Source organism: Fringilla coelebs, assembly GCF_963513975.1.
Source record: "Fringilla coelebs genome assembly, chromosome: 31".
Classification (NCBI taxonomy): domain Eukaryota; kingdom Metazoa; phylum Chordata; class Aves; order Passeriformes; family Fringillidae; genus Fringilla; species Fringilla coelebs.
Genome location: NC_140057.1, coordinates 1,993,606 through 2,013,077, shown reverse-complemented (window position 1 = coordinate 2,013,077; position 19,472 = coordinate 1,993,606). Strand labels below are relative to the sequence as shown.

At 45.9% G+C, this 19,472-nt stretch overlaps 1 protein-coding gene across 5 annotated transcripts; it reads left to right on the top strand.

Annotated features, from left to right (window-relative positions):
- The first annotated feature begins 3,873 nt into the window (after nt 1-3,873).
- LOC311164335 (uncharacterized protein) lies at nt 3,874-12,768 on the top strand. Of its 5 annotated transcripts, none has more exons than XM_084223755.1 (4): nt 3,874-3,935; nt 7,889-8,050; nt 8,237-9,233; nt 11,217-12,768. In XM_084223755.1, the coding sequence occupies exons 2-4, from the start codon at nt 8,005-8,007 to the stop codon at nt 11,278-11,280; spliced, it is 1,107 nt and encodes a 368-aa protein (XP_084079881.1). In that variant the 5' UTR covers nt 3,874-3,935; nt 7,889-8,004; the 3' UTR covers nt 11,281-12,768. The 5 variants fall into 5 exon arrangements, with proteins under 5 accessions (XP_084079881.1, XP_084079882.1, XP_084079880.1 ...); XM_084223756.1 differs by lacking the exon at nt 3,874-3,935 and adding an exon at nt 3,986-7,114 and having other exon boundaries at nt 7,978-8,050; XM_084223754.1 differs by lacking the exon at nt 3,874-3,935 and adding an exon at nt 3,986-7,114.
- The last annotated feature ends 6,704 nt before the right edge of the window (nt 12,769-19,472 follow it).

Sequence of the window (19,472 nt, the reverse complement as noted above, 5' to 3'; positions counted from 1 at the left end):
AGGATGCTGGACATTACCTGGAATCTCCACACTCCTTGGAGACCCCAGTCAAGTGGTCAGGTTGAAAGAATGAATCAGACACTGAAAAATCAAGTGAAGAAAATATGTCAGGAAGCTAAGTTACATTGGCCTCAAGCTTTACCGATAGCCTTGTTAAGAGTCCGAATAAAACCCAGGGAAAGAGTAGGAGTTAGTCCTTTCGAGATTCTATATGGTAAACCGTACCATGCCACCACATTGAAGGGTGATCCACATGTGTTTGGAGATCAGGTGATTTTCAATTATGTTTTATCCCTTCACAGAATCCTTAGCGCTTTGCGGGGAGCACTGCAGTAGAATCGACCACTGCCCCTAGAAAACCCTGTGCATGATATCCAACCAGGGGACCAGGTGTACATAAAAAATTGGCAAACTGACCCTCTGAGGGAAGCCTGGGATGGACCACATCAGGTGATACTGACTACCTTTACAGCTGTTAAGGTTGCAGGAGTCGACACCTGGATTCATTATACAAGGGTCAAGAAAGCTCTGGTGAAATGGGAAACTCATGTAATATCCACAACCCGAATGGTGATTCGGGCAAAATCACACTTACACTAATTGTGTTTTTGATTAAAATAAGATGTGTGCCTGCGAATGGATATGTTGTTGTTACAGTCCTTGAGCCGGTCGTGGGAGCAATGGAAAGGATGAACGTGAATCTGACCTCTCTGTTCATTACTGATGACCAGAGAGCTGGAGCCGAGGAGGTAAAAGTCTACTGGAAAAAGGGAAATAGTAGCAAGAACATCAGTGCTATCACGTTCTGGGATAAGGATGCACAAATTGGCAATACTACGGTAACCCTCAGAAATATGAGGGTTTCTGGCAAGTTCATATGAGTGATTCTGGCAAGTTCATGCGTTTAGTCAAAATACAAGAGAGCTTTGATTATCAATATTTACAGTTGAGAGTTAGGAATTGGGAAGAAAATAGTATGGAAGTAATGGTTATTCCTTTCTCTGTAACAGCTGACATGTGGAATGGGCCTCCGTTACGAATTAATTGCTCTTTTGTTGCTCAAGATCCCTGTGGATCAATCTATTCAGTCACATGGTGGATATGGAATGATTCAGGGTTGTGGGATAAACCTAGGGGACAAAGCAACACCTGGTTTGACAATCAAAGAGGAACAGGATGGCTAAATAACACACAACCACGACTGGGGAAGTCAGAATCAGAAGGGAAGTATATCTGTGTAATGGTCTGTGGAATGTACTCTTCATATGGAATTAGGGAAGTCGAAGGGCAAGCACATGCTAGGACAGCCATTTCTTTGACTAAGGGAAGAGTGTTTAATCAGAGAATTAGGGACATAAAAATAGAACTTTTAGTTTCCTAAGGGGGGAAGGACAAGAGAATTTGATAGTAGGATTAATTAGAGATTTTGGAATGGTGCAAAATGTAACTAGAATCACAGCATGTTTACCTTTACCCCAGGCAGCAGGAGAGCCAATTCCTTGGGGAATAATTCCAATTGGAGCCTTGCCCCCGGCAACAAAGAATGTAGTGCAAACCTGTATTCAGGAACACCGAGGTGAAGCTAAAAGGGAAAATAAAACTATCCGAGTTCGAGAATCATGGTCCACACCAGGAAAGAGGGAAGATTGTGTGAAACTGTTAAACTATCAATTTACAAAAATTAGAAAGTTTAAAGAGATAGGTTGGTGTTCCTTCGATGTGCTAAAGAAGAAAAGCAGTTTAAAAGCTATACAGTATCATGAAATAGTGTGCCAAGATGTTACTCAGGACAAATCATTAGAAGACGAGTGGGAAACAATATGGGGACCCAGTTTACTAGAAACATATAGCTACTTAGGAAAAGTTAATTGGTGCATTCAATGGACAGGAACAAAGAATCAGACACATACCGGGGTTATAGCCTTGCGTACCACCTCGAGACAGGAAAAAGAGCAGAAAGAGATATGGAATTGTACTAAGGTGTTTACTTGTGAAGCGCAGATAGAGCTAGTACCAGTAAGAGTTTTGTTAAAATAGAGATGCGAGTGTCAGAGATATACTCACACCATTACAGAAAAGGTTAAAGGAGAAGAACAACGATTTGTTAGCTGTAAAACCACTACCATTAGAAGTCCAGGAAATCTAGTTTGGGGAATGGGACATGGACAATGGACAACTCATATGCCAATAGATGGGCCAGTCACTCAGATCACACTAGGGATACCCCCATTATGTCCGTTTTGGAAACAGTCGAAATTAGAAAATAGATTCAAAAGGGCTAGAAGAAACATAGAAGATAAGGACGAGTGGCATGAGCCAGACAGTGGGGTTAAATTTGCATGGGCCCTAGAATCCTTCTTTGCACCTATTGCAGCTTACCGGAATAGAGACATGATTTACATTTGTGGTTACCTGAATAAGAAAATAGATCATTGTTGCATCCACATCCCAAATGTGACCATTGATGTAGAAAAAGACATTTCACAATTAGAGAATATAGAAGAAAAGACCAAAGAATTAGAAAAAGAAGCAGAACATAATTGGATTGGAGCATTATTTGATTCTTTAGGGCTCCAGGTCTCTGGTTGGTTATCATCAATAATACAATATGCTTTGATGTTTCTGATTTTGATTCTGATCATTTTTGGAGTGTATAAGTGTGTCATAGGGATGATCAGCCAGGAACGGATGCGCATCCGACGACTGGTGAATGCCATCACCCAAACTCCAACAACACCACCACCCCCGCACAAAGAAAACAGACACCCGAACAAAGCTGAAACAAGAACTTGAGCATCCCTGCAAGTCTGAAGATTGAGGAATGCTCAAAAGGGGGGACTTGCTGCAGTAGATTTTAAGTTTTAGAGATAATATTGTGTATTAGGAGTAGTTATGCTAAGGATCGTAACTTAAGTAGGCCTTTTGGCACTCTGTATGTGAATTAGTAGCTTGTGTTGCAAGAAATCAGTAAAACATGCTGGGGAGGTAGAAAATGTTTATCTAAAGAATGTTCTGCTAAAGATTCAAGGTAACCGTTAATCAAAAGTAGCTTAGAGATGTCACATAGAGCTAGTGAAACAAAAGATCAAAGGATGAAGTAATCTTTCTGTTGAAAGATATAAACCCTGTGATTCTGTCTGCTCGGGGGCTCTGACTTTGGACGTGAGTCCTCAGGTCCCCAGGGCCCTCAATAAAGCACCGCATAAAACAACTCCGTTGTTTTGTGTTTTGCTATATCGGCTCGGGCAGCACTAGGAGCACTGGGATATGACTGGCAGAGACTGGGAATTGGTTTGTGCGGACTGGATAGGACTTGAACATACTAAAAAGTTACTGAGTGGTAATTGATGGGCACTGGGAGGAGACTGGGAGTAACTGGAAGGGCACTGGGAGAGAACTGGAGGGGATTCATGGGGACTGGGATGGACTGGGAGAAACTGTGTGGGGACTGGAAAGTCACTGGCTGGTTACTGATGCACACTGGGGGGAACTAGGAGGGAGCTGAGAGGGCATTGGGATGGACTAGGGAAGGTGCACTGGAAGGTTATGGGGAGGCACCGGGGAATGGCGGGGTAGGGGTCGGCCTCCGGGCCCGGCCGCTTCCATTCCCGTCGGGGGGGGGGGGGGGGGTGGGGTGGAAGTTCCCTAACCATTTCCTCCGCTCTCAGCGGGGAGTCTGCAGGGAACGCCGCGGCGCAGGGACGTCCCGGCGGAGCGCAGCCGATGCCGGGGCCTTTCCGGTGATCCCGGTCCCGGTGAGATTCCCCCCGTCCCGAAAACGGGACCCACCGAAGCGGCTGCGACGGCTGAGGGCGGCGCGGGGGCTGTCGGAAGTGGCGGCGCCGCGGGGCATCCTGGGACACATCGGCAGGCGCCGCTCTCCGTTCTCCACGGCAGGCCTCAGTGTTGGCGTGGGGCAGCGCAGGACCAGGGAGGTGATGAGGGGGGAAACGCGGGGTGGGTGGGTGTGAAATTAATCCACGATATCAGAGGTTATGTCCAAAAAGGAGACAGAGGGGTCCTGTAACTTTATTCGAATAAAGGGAAAGGCCATGGGGCATTTCCCGTGGGGTCTCTCAAATGGTTGGAGGTTGCAGCCTCTCTTTTATCTTTAAATCCCTGCTGCATCACCCTCTTCCTTTTTCCCACGGCTGAGGTAATCACAAGGTACAGACTTACCGAATCGCCGGCTTATGCACCCCCCCCCTTATGCACCACCCTTTCATTATATAAAAGAAAGAAAAACCTACTCATTATTTGACTAAGTCTTTGTTCTCATGCTCTGGGTTCAGGAATTTAACAGCGCCTTGGCTGAGCAACTGTCTGTGTTGATCAGTAACATTTCCTAGAGCTAATAGCTTCTTTTTTTACTTCCCTATCTCTGAGTTCATGGCCCTATCCTCAGGCAGATTCACTCGGTCTGTTTGTAAAGACACATTCATCTTATTTCTTTCAATCCCTCCTCTTTCTCTTTCTTAGTAATTGTCTTTACAAACCTTTATTACCGTTGATTTAATCTTTTCTTCCTGGGTCTTCTTTGACCCAGTGACATAGTTCTCTGTCCTTGAGTTGTTTAATTTTCCACAGACTCCTCCATTTTATGCTAATAGATAATATAATACCATCTGACGTTGAAATGTTCCATTTCTCATCTGACTGGATTTCATTCCATCTGCCTCAGTATTTGCAACAATCATAAGGAGGGCAGTTGGGGGTCCAACAGTCTAAACCCAAAAGTAAGGTTTATTCACAAATGCTTTTTCCTGCATCTACACCCGTCCTTCTTAGGCAATAAATACCTCTTTCAGAACAATGAAGCTGCCATGGACTTCCTTCCTCATCCCAAAATGCTGTTCCATTATGGACCTCACTCGGGGTGCTGACCCACCATTTAGGTTCGGCTTGGCTGGCCACCCATGGCCAGCTTTCAAATCCTCCTGCCCCTCCTGACCCAACAATTGCTAAGGTTAAGAACTTTTGCTACTTCTTCTCCTAAGGCTGCAAATTGATTCTCCACCTCTGGCCCAACCCTAACTGACAATATAAACTATTAAAGAAAATATTCTAATAGTGCAGTCTAATTATTTAGTCAAATTCTCACATTGCCTTCCCTACCACCTGTGGCAACTGAAGGCCCAGAAACAATTTAACATAAAGAAAACAGTGACAATAAGGATTGTCCTACCAGTGCCTGGAGATGCCAGGGAGGGTGGCCAGGCAGAGGATTTGAGCAGAGGATGTGTGGGCAGGCGCAGGGGCTTGGCCCGCTGTGGAGCCCTGGCTGCTGCTGCGTTGCCTTCAGGGCAGCTGAGTGGCGGCCTCCCCTGCTGCTGCTGCCGGCGGGGAGTGCAAATCTCCGGGGCTTGAGAGCCCTTGAGCCGAGGCTGAGGGGTCCCCCCGTGCTGAGCTGTGCTGGCGGCTGTTTGTGGCCTCAGGGACACTTGGCATGGGCCACTTGGCCACCAGTGGGGCTGCTTTGCACTCCTTAGGCAGGAGCCGATGTCCTGGGTGGGTGTTGGGAACAGCAAAGTGCCCAGGCAGGGTCAGTGCCAGCCCAGCTTCCTGTGGGAGAGATTTCACAGGAGACAGGATTCTGGCCACAACCTGCTTTAAATGTGCATCCCTTATCTCCACCCTGCACTGGGTGGAGAATTGGCCAGGTAAGGAATTCCAGTCATGAATTCCAAAGGAGAGAATTGAATATCTGCCCTGGGTCTGGCTCTCCTTGCCAAAGCCAATCGCAAAAGCTGTACCCATGGTATCTTGGTTTCTATTTCTAGCTTCAAAAGGTGTTTCTTTATTTCTTCACTCATTTTTTTTTCTACCTGACCTGAGCTCTGGGGGTGCCAGGAGCTATGGAGGTTCCAATGTATTCCTAAACCAGTCAAAACCCCTTGAAGAATTTTTCCTGTAAAATGAGTTCTTCTGTCTGAGTCTGTTGCATCCATGATCTCTATCTTCAAATTGTTTGTTACAAAAATACTTTTATAACTGATCCTGTAGTTGCTGAAGCAGTTGGAAATGCCTCTGGCCACCCTATTAGCTGACATGCTATTTCCAGAAGATAGTTAGGCCTCCCTGCTTGGGGCATTCTGGTAAAATCCACCTGGCATCTTTGGAAGGGACATACAGCCCAAGGCCTCCCTCCTCTGCCAAGTTTCTTTTTAACTTGGTGTTGTGAGAAACAACTGCTCACTTTGAAAATTTAGAGGGTTTATTAAACCTTGACAAAAATACAACAAAATGCCTACATAAGGAAAAACTCAAAGTGCTGAGAACTGCCCTTGTAGATACCACATGGCCAATTCATCTTCAAGCTGGATGCTCAGTCTTTTATACCCCTGGGGGTTGCATCAGCCAACCCTGGCCCCTCCCAAAGTCTGTCAGTCAGCTCTTCTTTGCCATTTATTGGTGGAGACTGCTTTCTTGTAACTTGATGGGAGGTCAGGTGTTGCCATGCCACACTCCCTAAGCAACAAGCTTTTTCATTCCCAACTGCCCCATGCAACGGAGATGTACACACCTTCTTTCTACCTGTCTTAGACAGCAATACAGCGGGGGGAAAAAGGGAACTATGAGGAGAACAGACAACATCTAAACTAGAGTAACATAATTATACATCACTAGAGCTTTTCTTAATATTCACACAATAGTCATCCCTTAATTGCGAGAGGCAGTCATCTCATTATCTACATATAACTGTCTCTTGGGTATGGTTTTTTATCTCATATAGTTTCTGGGGTTCGTTGTTTTGTTTTGTGTCCGGGGTGGTTGCTGCTCTGTGAGTATTGCAATGAGTGGGAGCCAGGTTGGGGTTTCCAGAGAGTTTGAGGCAGGGTGTGGTGCAGCCCCTTTCCTTCCAAGCCAGCTGTTGGAGTGGCCACCCTGCTGGTGTTTCTGACCAGGAATCCTGCTGCTTCTGTGGGTTCTGTCTGTTTCTTTTTTTTTTCTTTTCCTTTGGCACTGTGACTTGGCTTGCTGGCTTGCTTCTCTGCTTCTCTGCTGCTTGGCAGCCCAGAGCCGGTGTGTGCTGTGCCAGGAGTGGGAACACCCCATTCCCCACCCGGGGCTGCGTCCTCTGCACAAGTCCGGACCCCAGGACAAGCCATTGCCGGTGAGAAATTGCAGGGAGCGATTCCCTGTCCAGCCCACCTGTTCTCTGCCATTGCTTCAGAGCTTCCTGACAGACTGTAACCCAACACCTGGACACCCCACAGCTTCAGGCAGGGCCCTGGAGTTTCTGCTGCCTTGTTTGCTGCCCCGGGTGAGCCTTCCCTGCCATTCCAGCTTGCTGCCCCTGAAGTTCTGGCTATAGCTCCTGTTGCTATCCAGAGGGGGCAGTGGGACTGGCTGCCCTGGGGGGTTTTGTAAAGGAAATCCCTTTTCCATCCATTAATTTCAAAATTATAATAATTATGAGGGAAGGGGGTCATAATCTCCATTCCGAGGTTCCAGCCTTCCTTGGCCAACACCTGTCTTTCAAACCTTGGTGTTAGCACAAATCAAGCAACCTTTTGGAGCTTGTTTCACCATACCAAAAATACCCAAGGCATGACATCTTGAGGAAGGCTTCTGCCAATCCTCAGGAATTCCAAGGGCTCCCTGCATGGAGCTGTTTCAATATTTGTAAGGCCAGAGGCTTTGGTATTCATCTCTGGCAGCCTGGAGGAGTAGGGGTGCCTGGAGATGAGCCTGGAGATGGTCAAGGGAGAAAGGACTTGTGGGACCTGCAAAACCCTCCAGGCATCCCAAAGCAGGACCCCAGAGTGGGGGAATCCACAGGACCCCCAGCAGGCCCAAGAAGGGGGGCCTCAGAACCTCAAAGTAAGGAGATTAGAAAGGGAGAGGCTTTTTTGGGATTTACTCTTGATTATTGGAGGTTTTACAGACACCAGGCGCCTGGTGACTTCTAGAGATGGACTTGGGCAGGAGGAACACCCAACCCAAGGCACTCACCTTGTTTACCCCCAAAACCAGGATTTCTCCTTCTCAGAGCTTGGCCAGATGGAGAAGGAGGCTGCAAGGAAGATGCCCTGGGACCCCCTGGCAGGTGAGGAGGAAGTCACTGTCCCTTTCCCCCTCTCTCCTGTTCCATCTCCCAGGCCAGCATGGCCCCCGGCTGCAGGACAACCCCGCTGCCAACACTGTCCTGCTGGGGACGCATTGGGAGTATCTCTTGCCCCTTCCCTCTGGCATAGAGGCAAATCCCATCCTCTCCTTGTCCTTCCTCCCCCAGACAAAGAGCAGAGGATGGAGACCAGGGAGGACAAATCCCCGCAGCAGGACCTTGTGGAAGAGGCCATTTTGAGTGACTCGATAGCGCAGGAATCCAACGGCAAGGAAAACCCCCAGAGATCTCACACGAGGAGGGGCTCCAAACCCAGCCCGGGGTGCTCTGAGGCGGAAAGACCTCCCCTGTGCCAGGAGGGTGGACAGAGCTTCAGCCAGAGCTCAGACTTGGTGGTCTCTGAGCACCATCAAAGCAGGGAGAAGTCATACAAGTGTGGGGAATGTGGGAGGATCTTCAGCCACAGCTCCAACCTGAAGAAACACCAGAGGATCCATACTGGGGAGAGGCCCTATAAGTGTAGGGAATGTGGGAAGAGCTTCAGCCGTAGCAACAACCTGGCCCGTCACGAGAATATCCATGATAATAAAAGGCTTCGCAAACGCTCTGAATGTGGGAAGAGCTTCAGAGAGACATCCAAACTAAACCAGCACAAAATAAATTGCTCTGGGGAACGGCCCTACGTGTGTGAGGAATGTGGGAAGAACTTCAGCCGGAGATCCAACCTGGATCGCCACAAGAGGATCCACACTGGGGAGAGGCCGCACAAATGTCCCAAATGTGGGAAGAGCTTCAGCCAGAGCACCCATTTGGATGTCCACCAGTGCATTGACACCAGGGAACAGCCCAACAAGTGTGAGAAATGTGGGAAGAGCTTCAGGAAGATTCACAGCCATCTGTGTGTGGTTACCAGGGTACGTGACAGCTACAAGTGCTGGGAATGTGAGAAGAGCTTCAACCAGAGGTCCCACCTAACAGTCCACATGCGCACTCACACTGGGCAACAGCCCTACAGGTGTGAGCAATGTGGGAAGAGCTTCAGCGATCGCTCCAACCTGAACCACCACCGGAGGATCCACACTGGGGTACGGCCCTACCTATGTGAGGAGTGTGGGAAGAGCTTCTCCAGGGGATCTCACTTGTCCCAACACCAACAGAGGCACTGGTAAGGAAAGCTCTGCGAATGCCCTGACTTCAGGAAGAGCTTTGGCTGATGGTCCAACTTCATCACCTAAAGCCTCACCATTTTAATTACCATTTGGGAGGGGAATTTGGTGTTTGGGAGATATTCCAGAGGATTTGATGGTTCTGGGCTATTTGGAAGAATTTTCTCCATCATTTTATGTTTGAAAAGCCAAGAGGGATAGATCTGTCATCTCAAAACCACTCAATCTCATTTAAAACTATTCAATCCCAGCCCAAAATTACTCAATTCCACAGCTCTTCAGGGTGGAATGGGGTTGGAAGGGGATTGGGAGGGATGGATTGGGGGAAGTAGGGCTTGGGAAGGGGCTCCTAATATCCAGGAGGAGTGGGGTGGGTTCATATGGGGATTGGGAAGGTGGGGCAGGGTCTGGAATGAGACAACCAAAGGTTGGGGATGATGAAGGGATGAGGAACCCTGGGACATTCCACATTTTGGAAGTGGTTTTGAGGTACTCTCCAATTCTTGGGGGAATTCCTGAGAGCAGCTCCATGGAGCCCAGTTGCCAGGGGTGGTTGTCTTGGGCACGAGCTCAGAGCTGTAGCCAGAGTCTCTTGCCCCAGTGTTGGAGAGCAGAGAAATGATGAATGGCCCCAAACATCTCCAGTGTGAATTGGGTCAAAGCAAGTTCTGCATAGGTGGGGTGGCTGCTGTCCCATCCCCAGCCACTGCAGCCTCTGGTCCAGCCTCAGGTCCAGCCTCAAAGTGGCTGTCAAGCCCATGGCACCCCAAAAATCCCACCTGTTAGAGGAACCAGAGCAGGTAAAGGCCATGACACGGGTGTGACACTGACACATCCCATATCAGCTGAGATGACACTAGATCCAAAGCCATGGCTGTGGATATTTTGCTCCTTTCTCTCTCTCTTGCTCTGTCTCTCCCTCTCCCTCTTCTCCTGACTTCTCAAAATCTGAATAACTAGAAGTTGGACTGGTTAGAGTTTGCTAAGTCAGTGCTTTGTGAAGTACCTTACCATAATTCCAGGTTTAATATAAGTTATAAGCTAAATTAAATACTACCCCTCTGTAAATTGTTTAGTCATAAATTAGGCTAAATGCTGTTAAGTGCTGTTCCTTTGCTAAATTGTTATGTTTAAGGTATAAGTTAAGGTTAAGTTTGAGTGTTTGAAGGCTGTTAAGCTTTTAGGCCATATTCATTTTATCCTTGCCCTCACTGTCCTTTTGTCACATGCACCTAAACACACATGGACAGTCTTGGTTCATTTCTGGTTTGCTTGCCTGGATTTTGTTTTGTTTTGTTGTTGCTTTGTTTCTTTGCTGTGCCTGAAGTCTCCAGTCACAGGTAGCGTGACTTTTCCCAAAGAACTTTTTCATCCCTCAACACCTGTGCTTCTAATTGGTGATTTTTGTCAAATATGCTAATTTGCCAAACTTCTAAAACTACTTACCCCATGGTGGGGGCGGGCATTTTGTGGACATATTCCATATTTGCCCCTTGTAGGCCTCCAGTAAAGACCAGCCTTTATATTACCTCCTATACTAATAATATCTCTAAAGGGTGTTACTTCATTTCTAAGGCTTTTAAGGCATCAGTTTTTCTGGCATCTCAGATGGGACTGGACCCAGCAGCCTCCCTCTGGACCAGAAACATCTTGCAAGGAACTCTTTTCTGCTGAAGACGTTTAAGAATTTCCCTGCAGTGACCTGAGGGGTGAGAAACCATGGTCCCAGGACCCCACAGGAGGCAACATAAAGGCAGCTCTTTTAGTTGGGTAGTGTGAAATAGTGTATTTGTGTGTTTTCAGGAAAATCAAGGCTCTTAGAAACCAAATTGTGACATTTTACAGGATCCCACCTGTTCTGTAAGGTTTGTTAGGCCACTTATTCTGTCCCAGCATGGTGTGGAGAATTTGCTTTTGGGGTTGTTTCTCAAGGGTTTTTGGTTTTTTTTTCCCTCTCATCACTTTTTCTACCTCTTCTACAGCCACAGTGGGCGAAGGCAGAGGCGGAATCCAAATGCTGATGTCACCCTTGTACCTGAAAGCTGAGACTTTTCTTCCAACCTTTAAAATATGAATTAGGAAAACACTGGGTGATTCATCAGTCACTCTATTTGCCAAATGCTTCTAAGAAGGATCTATTGGAATTTTGCAAAGTGTGGAGAATAACAGATAGTTTAGAATGGTTTACTGAATTAAATTTTTAAAATACCTTCTGCATCCCTGTGAAATAAGTAAGGCCAAGGAGTGAGCGAAGGAAAGAAGGTAAAAATATGGACTAATTCTGAATATGCATTTAATGTTTTCGGTGAGGTCATCTGGAAAGAAAGAGTATGGGCAACTGTTCAAGGCCATGGAATTGAACACACTGAACAGATCCATGCGCTGCTACAGAGTACTGAGAAGTCTAGAGAAGCAGCCTTTATGCATTGCAAGGTTCATCAAAATGGGGAAGCAACTCTTGAATTAGAGAATCTTTTTGTTGATAAAATAATGAAAGAAGCAAAGAAGGGGATCTTAACAGTGGTGCCACAGAAGGAAATCAATTTGTCAAGGTTTGCCCCAAAATGTGATCCACAGAACCATCAGTTTTCTGGCACAAAGGTTGAAATCAAGGAACATGAATGGACTGTTACACCAGAGGGACACACTGTAGTCCCACCTCAGCGGGAACATAAAAAACATTTGCAGGGGAACAAGAAACCTTTTGAAACATCTGAAGAAAGTAGTAACAGAAAGGGAAAAAACTGATATTGTACAATCTGTAACAAATGTGAAATATTCTCTAGAACCCACCCAAACATGAGCAAAAGAGTTGTGTTAGAAATAACAGAGGCAGGGTATTCTCCTGAGTTACCACCCAAAAATGATACAGGTATGTATTAGGGTTAGGTGATTCCTTTAGTGGATGGTCTGAGGCTTACCCCTGTTGCACCAACACAACAAAAGGAGGTCGTGGATATTTTACTAAATCATATAATTCCACTGTTTGGGGTTCCTTTGGAGTTGGTCTCCCTGTGATTGGAGATGTTAGACAAATGTTGGGAATTGTTTCCCAACACACCCAAGATAAATGGTAAGACTGCATGTGTGACTGGAACCCTCAAAGCACAGATTAATAAAATTTGTTGGAAACAGCCATGACATGAGTTCAAGTCTTACCCATAGCCTTACTAAGAATCCACATACAACCAAAGTGTTGCAGTAAGGTAGAAAAATTATTAAAAAGGCCTCATAAAATCAGGCCTGCTGTATTAGATCAGTGACCTTGTCAAGCTAGCACTTTGCAAGTTCCATGTGAAAGCAATCCTGGTGTGAAGAGTTTGTTAACATAACAATTTATTCCTGGGTGAAAAACAAGTAGCACCTGCATAAACATTAAATCTATCCCATGAGAACCAGTGAAGAAAATATGTAAACAATTTAATAGAGAGATTTGATGGACAAATTAAAATATCTCTTACTAACCAATAAAGTAATTGGCAAGAAAGCTACCAACCCAATTTGGAATCACACACGAGGTATGTAAAATTGTATAAAAATGAGTTACTTGAATAAAGAATAAGCTTTTTCACCATGAAGAAAATAAAGTCTTGTGTGATTTATTCCAATACCAAAGCAAAAAGACAGCATAAGTTCTAATGAAACATCGCATGGCAGGCCATATAAAATTGTATGTATTTTATATATTTATATTTATATAAAAAAAATTCATATATGTATGATTTTATATATATATAATTTATATATATATATATATTATTCACAGGAGGAATTCATATATGAGGGGAAAAATTAACTTACAGAGGGATTTAATTGTTTGAAATTCCACTTTGCAAAAACTCCAGAGATTTGTCATGTTATCCAGAGAAATCTGCTCCTGAAACAACTGGAAAACAGAGACTGACACAAATCAGGATGATGTGGTTTAAATTGTTCTTTTTGTGCTTGTCATCTGCACAGTTGGTAACTATAACTCAAGTTTGGCCCCAAAATTTGCATATAAATGTAGCCCAAAATGTATCCAAAAGCTCTTCATAAGAACAACTTGTCAGGGTGATACTGGATATGTGAGAATCTGGCCTGGTAAGTTTGCCCCTAGATAAAGATCAGGCCTGTGTTCTTGGAGCTGTAATTCCACACGTAATATTTGATCACATTAAGGATTATTGGACACACTGAAAGGCAAAACTTTAAGTGCAATTTCAGCCTTACAAGAAGAAGTCCATGATTTTTCTGGTATAATTTTACCAGACAGGATAACTTTCAATTTCCTACTAGCCACAGAATTATTAACACTGTAGTTGTTCTTATGTAGATCAGAGTGAAAGAATTATTAAAGATTTGGTTGAAATTGGAAGGCAAACTCAAATTCTACACCAGGTAGCTTTCAAAAGTCTTGTTGAACTTTGGATATATCTTCACTACACTCACTTCATGGTTACTGAACTGGGCCTGAATAAAAAGTGTATAGTTGACATCTGTATTATATGATGGTGTGGTTAAATGTGGAGCAAACTAGACAACATAGTCTCTAAAAAAGGGGAATTATGTAGAATTTCTGCCTTTTTTCTTTTATATAATCTCTGCATTCTTTACTCATTTACAATAACAAACTACAGAGCTACATTTGTAGCTACATTTGTAGCTCTGTAGTCTGTTATTGTAGCTTAGCTTCATTATTTCCTTACACAGAAATATCGCCGGCCGGGGGGCTGTGTACAAATCACGAACTGGAGGGGACTGCTGTGGACGTGCCTTGAGCTGTTTTATTTTTCAGCATCAGTCTCATTACATGGGTATGACAATGGGAAGATGCCAGCAGCTCACATCCCAGGCAGCAGACGAAGAACTTAATGTTACAACTTACTTTAAAACTTTTTTGATCAATCGCACAAAGCAGAAGCACATTGACAGTAGTTCCATCCAACCGCTATAAGCACACGTACCTTTGGATAAAACAATGCTTGCTTATTTCAAATACAATACCTGCTTGTAAGCCTTAAAACACAATGCACAGAGCTCCATTATTAAGCTTCAGACTTCCTAATATCTTGCTAGATAAACTTTTCTACAGCTTAGGGAGTTATCTGAGTCAAGTGTTAATACACAGACCATTGTTCTATTTGTCCTTGCTTTTCTACTTTTTAAATAATGTTTCTGCTGACCTACTTCATGGCTACTGCTTAGTTCTAATCACAGTTCTGCTGTCTCTGAGGCCTGCCTCTTGCAGCTTTCCCAAAACCCTCTGATTTTGTGGATTCCCACAAGAAAGACAAAACACATTTCAAAGCCTCTATCCTATCTTGGTTCTCCTTAAAAACCAAGGTCAAAACCAGCTCTTCAGTGCCAATTTTCATAAACAGAGTACAGTCCTGTTGGAGGGTGTCCTCGGGTAACTTTATGATGCTTGTATCCCCAGTCATGTGTTTTGTTTATGCTGGATATTCTATTTTGTGCCTTCAAGACTGGCTAAGAGCGAAGGCAGGGAGAAGAAGCACAGAGTTTTTGTTATCAGCCTCACTCACTCACTCACTCACTCACTCACTCACTCACTCACTCACTCACTCACTCACTCACTCCCTCCCTCCTCCACATTTGGCTAGACTGTCGATGTCTAAGCACAGATGGGGCAGAACAACACACTCCTTTTGCTTTTTAGTTAGTTAGTTAGTTAGTTAGTTAGTTAGTTAGTTAGTTAGTTAGTTAGTTTAGCTAGCTGAGGCAGTCTGAGTTTTCCCTGGACTGTTTTTCTTTCCCTTTTTCTTAGAACCATTTGAACCTGCTCCAGACTGGAACCCAGGGAAACACTGAGAGTTCACACTTTGCAGCCTGCCAGGGCCCACTCTGCAGCCTTTTGCAGCGCCAGAGGGACCGAGAACAGAGCGACCACTTACCAGAGAGACTTTCTGAATTTGTCATCTCTTCAGAGCAGTAACTGAGTGTTGTTATCTGGTATTGTTCATTTTGTGTGCTGGGGAGTACTTTACCTATTAAATAAACAGGGTTTTATTCCACTTCTCTCTGAAGAAATTCATCCCAAACTGGTTAAAGAAGAGAGGCCATGTAGGTTGGCTTTCTGGAGGGGCCCCTTTTGGAGGCTTTCTCCCAGATTTGCCCTAAACCAAGACCAGAGCGGGGGAAAGCTTAGAAGACCCAGGGGGGGAATTGCATCACCACTTGCACTCCTAATTGGTGATTTTTGTCAATTATGCTAATCTGCTAAACTTGTAAAATTGTATTCACCTTTTGTGGGTGTGGGCATTTTGTGGACATTTTTCATATCTACTCCTGGAGGTCTCCAATAAAGACCAGCTTTTATATTACCTTCTATACAAATATTATCTCCAAAAGGAGTTGCTTTATTTCTAGGTTGTTTAAGGCATCAACACAGTGGGGCCTCATAGCATGCAGGAGACCACCATGACACAATGATATCTTGGGGAACTGAGTGTCAACTGTAAACACAACACGGCCTCATAGAACACGGGTGCCACTTGAATAGTGCCCAGGCACATGGAATTCAGTGTCCATTGTGACACAGCACAGCCACATGGAACTCAGCAGAACATTGTGACAACATGGATTCTCATGGAACCAAAGCTCTACTTTGACAAAGTGGGACCTCCTGGGACACAGGTGTCACTTGGATGTTGCCAGCGCTGGTATAACCCAGTACCCATTGTGACACAGCGCAGCCTCATGGAACTGTCTTGGGGATGGTTCATATCCCATAACCATTTTGGGGTTTGTTTGTTTTGTATTCATAATGGTCACTGCCTCCCCACCCCTAGCTCTGAGAATATCGCAATGGGTGGAGGGGCAGCCTGGGATCCTGTTGGGGCTGGGGGCCAGAGGCTGCTCTTCCGTCAGGTTGGGGTGATCGACTCAACAACCATGTGGCACAGTGCATCTGATTTGAGATACTGTTGCCCTGCAGTTTTGGCCTTTTGCTTTTTTCCTCTTTTTTTTTTTCTTTTTTTCCTCCTTTAGCAATGTGACAAGGGTTGCCAGCTTGCTTCTCTGCTCCTCTGCCGCTTGGGAGCCCAGGGCTGGTGTGTGGTGTACTGAGACCTGGGAATTGGGAGCACCCTGTCCCCTACCAGGCTGCTCCCTTTGCGTGGTGACTCAACCTCAGGACCAGCCATCACCAGTTGTTGGGGAAGATGAAACAGGAAAGCCTTACAAATATGACTGCCTGGCAAAAGATTTTGAAAATATAGAAACTATAAGCGAGATTGAAATGAAAGCAAGCTTTGAGATCCCTTAGTTACTGAACAACGGGAAAACAGTGGTGTGGCCAGCTGAAGGTAATCCCCTTTGGGTGAAACAATACCTTCTGCTTGCAGACAGGTCCAAGGGGCAGAGCAGACCCTGCCAGCTTGGCAGAAGGGGTCCGAAGAGAAGTTTTTGGGGTTTAAAATGTAGCACAGTATGGTAATGTAGTGATTTTTATAGGCTGTATGTAAATGCCATAGGATTTGTATGTTGTACTGGATTGGTTAGTGAGAATCAGAATATTCAACACAGAAGATGATTTCTTGTATTGTAACGGGAACTTCTCTCTCTTGCTCTCTCGCTCTTACTCTTACTCTCGCTCTTACGCTTGCTCTTACTCTTGCTCTTAGCTCTTGCCTTTTACATTCTTACCCTCTCATCCTCTCTACCCCTCTCTTCTCTTGGGCCTGCTCCGAGCTGCAGCTGGCAGCTCCCAGCAGGGCCCTGCACTTGGCCCTTTGCAATAAACCCCAAGTTCCACAACCTGGCTTCAGAGATCTCTCGTTCCCGTCCGTCCCAACCGTGCTACCCCCCGTCTCGCCTACAACCAGTGAGCCGTGCAAAGGAGAAATCTCCCACCCAGCCACTGTTGTTTTCTGTCACTGATTAATTAAGGGGGTTTTGCTACACTTTAGTGCAACACCCTGCATCCATCAAGACCTTCTGCTTCTGCTTCTGCCACCGCTTCAGGGTTAGTGTTTCATTTGCCGCCCCCGGGGATCTGTTCCACTCTGTTCCAGCTGCCGCTCTGAGGTTCCTGCTACAGGCCAGTTTGCCCCTCCAGTGGCACTGAGACCTGCTGCTCCCCATGGATTTGGCAAAAGGAGCCTCTTTTCTCTCCCTGCCGCCACCAGAGCCGCCACTGCCGGTGGAGAGGCTGCTGAGCTCATGCCACAGCGCCCCCTGCAGCCGCAGGGCGATCATCGCCCCTGCCCTGCCTGGCTGGGAGCCACCAGCGCCCCTGCTGGCTGTGTCTGGAACTGCACCAATGGGGAGTTCGCTTGACAGCTGAGAGAGGGCTGCTACTGGGATTCTTGTTTTATTGTTGTTGCTGCTGTTGTTGTCTTGTTATGTATTTATCTATCAGTAAAGAATTGTTATTCCTTTTCCTACATCTTTGCCTGAAAGCCTAGTAATTTCAAAGTTATAATAATTTGGAAGGAAGTGAGGCGTGAACATTTCGCAGGAAGGTTCATGCCTTATTTGGCACATAGTTGTCTTTTGAACCAAAACAGGAACCCAGGAGACTATTGTGACTCATGGAATTTCATGGAACCAAGGGTCAATTGTGACACAGTCAGGCCTCATGGAAGCCAGGAGAACATTGTGATGCAATGGGAGCTCATGGAACCAAGTGTCAATTGTGAACAAGGCATGGTATCATGGAACCCAGGTGCCACTGAGACGGTGCCGTGGCTCATGAAAGTGAGGCACCATTGTGATACAGCAAGGCCTTATTGAATCTGGAAGAACACTCTAGGGAAATGGAATGTCATGGAACAAACTGTCAGTTTAACACAACAGGGCCTTATGGAACCCAAATTGCCACTGCTCATGGAACCAAGTGTCCTTTATGACACAGCTGGGCCTAATGGAACACAGGAGACCATTGTGATGCAATGGAATCTCAAGACACCAAGGCTTCATTGTGACACAGCGTGGGCTCTCGGCACCCAGGAGACCACTGTGAAGTAATGGGATGTCATGGAACCAAGTGTCAATTTTGGCCCTTTGAGGCCTCATGGAACCAAGAGCCAGTGGGACATTGCCAGGGTTCTTCTAACCTACTGTCCATAGTGACAAAGCTTTGATTCATGGAACACAGGAGACCATTGAGATGCAAAGGACTCTTATGAGACAAACTGTCAGTTAACACAGTGGGGCCTCAGGGAACCCATGTGCCACTGGGACTTTGTCATTGCTTGTGGAACTCAGTGTCCATTATGACACAGCCAGGCCTAATGGAACACAGGAGACCATTGTGTCAGAATGGAATCTCATGGAGACAAGGGTGAATTCTGGCAAAAAGGGGTCTCATTGAACCCATGGACCACTTCAACATTTCCAGGTCTAGTGGAAAGAACAGTTCATTGTGGCACAACAAGGCCTCATGGGACCTAGGAGACCACTGTGTTGCAATGGAACATCATGGAACTAGTGGTCAGTTGTGACCCACAAGGCCTCATGGAAACTATTGTGGGGCCATGGAATCACATGGAATGAATAGACAATTGCAAAATGGCAGGGCTTTGTGGAACCCAGGTGCCACTGGGACATTGCCAGGCCTTGTCCTATCAAGATGGCATTATTACACAGCAAGGCCTCAGGGATCCTGTGAGACCATTGTAGGGCAATGGAATCTCATGGAACCAAGGCTCCTGTGTGACAAAACACAGCCTTGTGGAACTCAGGGGCCACTGGGACAGATGCATGGTTCATGGAAGCAAGTGTCCATTGTGAAAAATTTCAGCCTCATGAAACCCCAGAGGCTACTGTGATGCAATGGAATCTTCGTGAACCAAATGGCAATTGTAAACACAGTGGGGCCTGATGGACGCCAGGTGCCACTTGGGCCAGGGCATAGGGGGCTCAGTGTCCATTGTGACATAGCACAGCCCCGTGGAACTTAGCAGAACATTGGGACAACATGGAATCTTATGGATACTTTGACAAGGTGAGGCCTCATAGGAAACAGGTGCCACTAGGACATTGCCAGAGCTTCTGGAACCCAGTGTCCGTTATGACATAGGACAGCTCATGGAAACCTGAAGACCATTGTGATGCAACGGAGTCTCGCGGAATCAAGTGTCAGTTGAGAACCCAGCACAACCTCATAAAATCCAGGAGATCATTGTGACCCAACACAATCTCATGGAACCAAGAGCCTCTGGAACCCAGAGGCCACTGGTACATTGCCAAAGTTCATGCGAGCAAAGAACGATTGTGAAAAAGTGGGGTCTCAT

Coding starts and splice junctions, on each gene's coding strand:
- LOC311164335 (XM_084223755.1), top strand. CDS start 8,005: ATGGAGAAGGAGGCTGCAAGGAAGATGCCCTGGGACCCCCTGGCAG. Junction 8,051..8,236: donor GCCCTGGGACCCCCTGGCAG/GTGAGGAGGAAG, acceptor TTCCTCCCCCAG/ACAAAGAGCAGAGGATGGAG. Junction 9,234..11,216: donor CAACACCAACAGAGGCACTG/GTAAGGAAAGCT, acceptor CCTCTTCTACAG/CCACAGTGGGCGAAGGCAGA.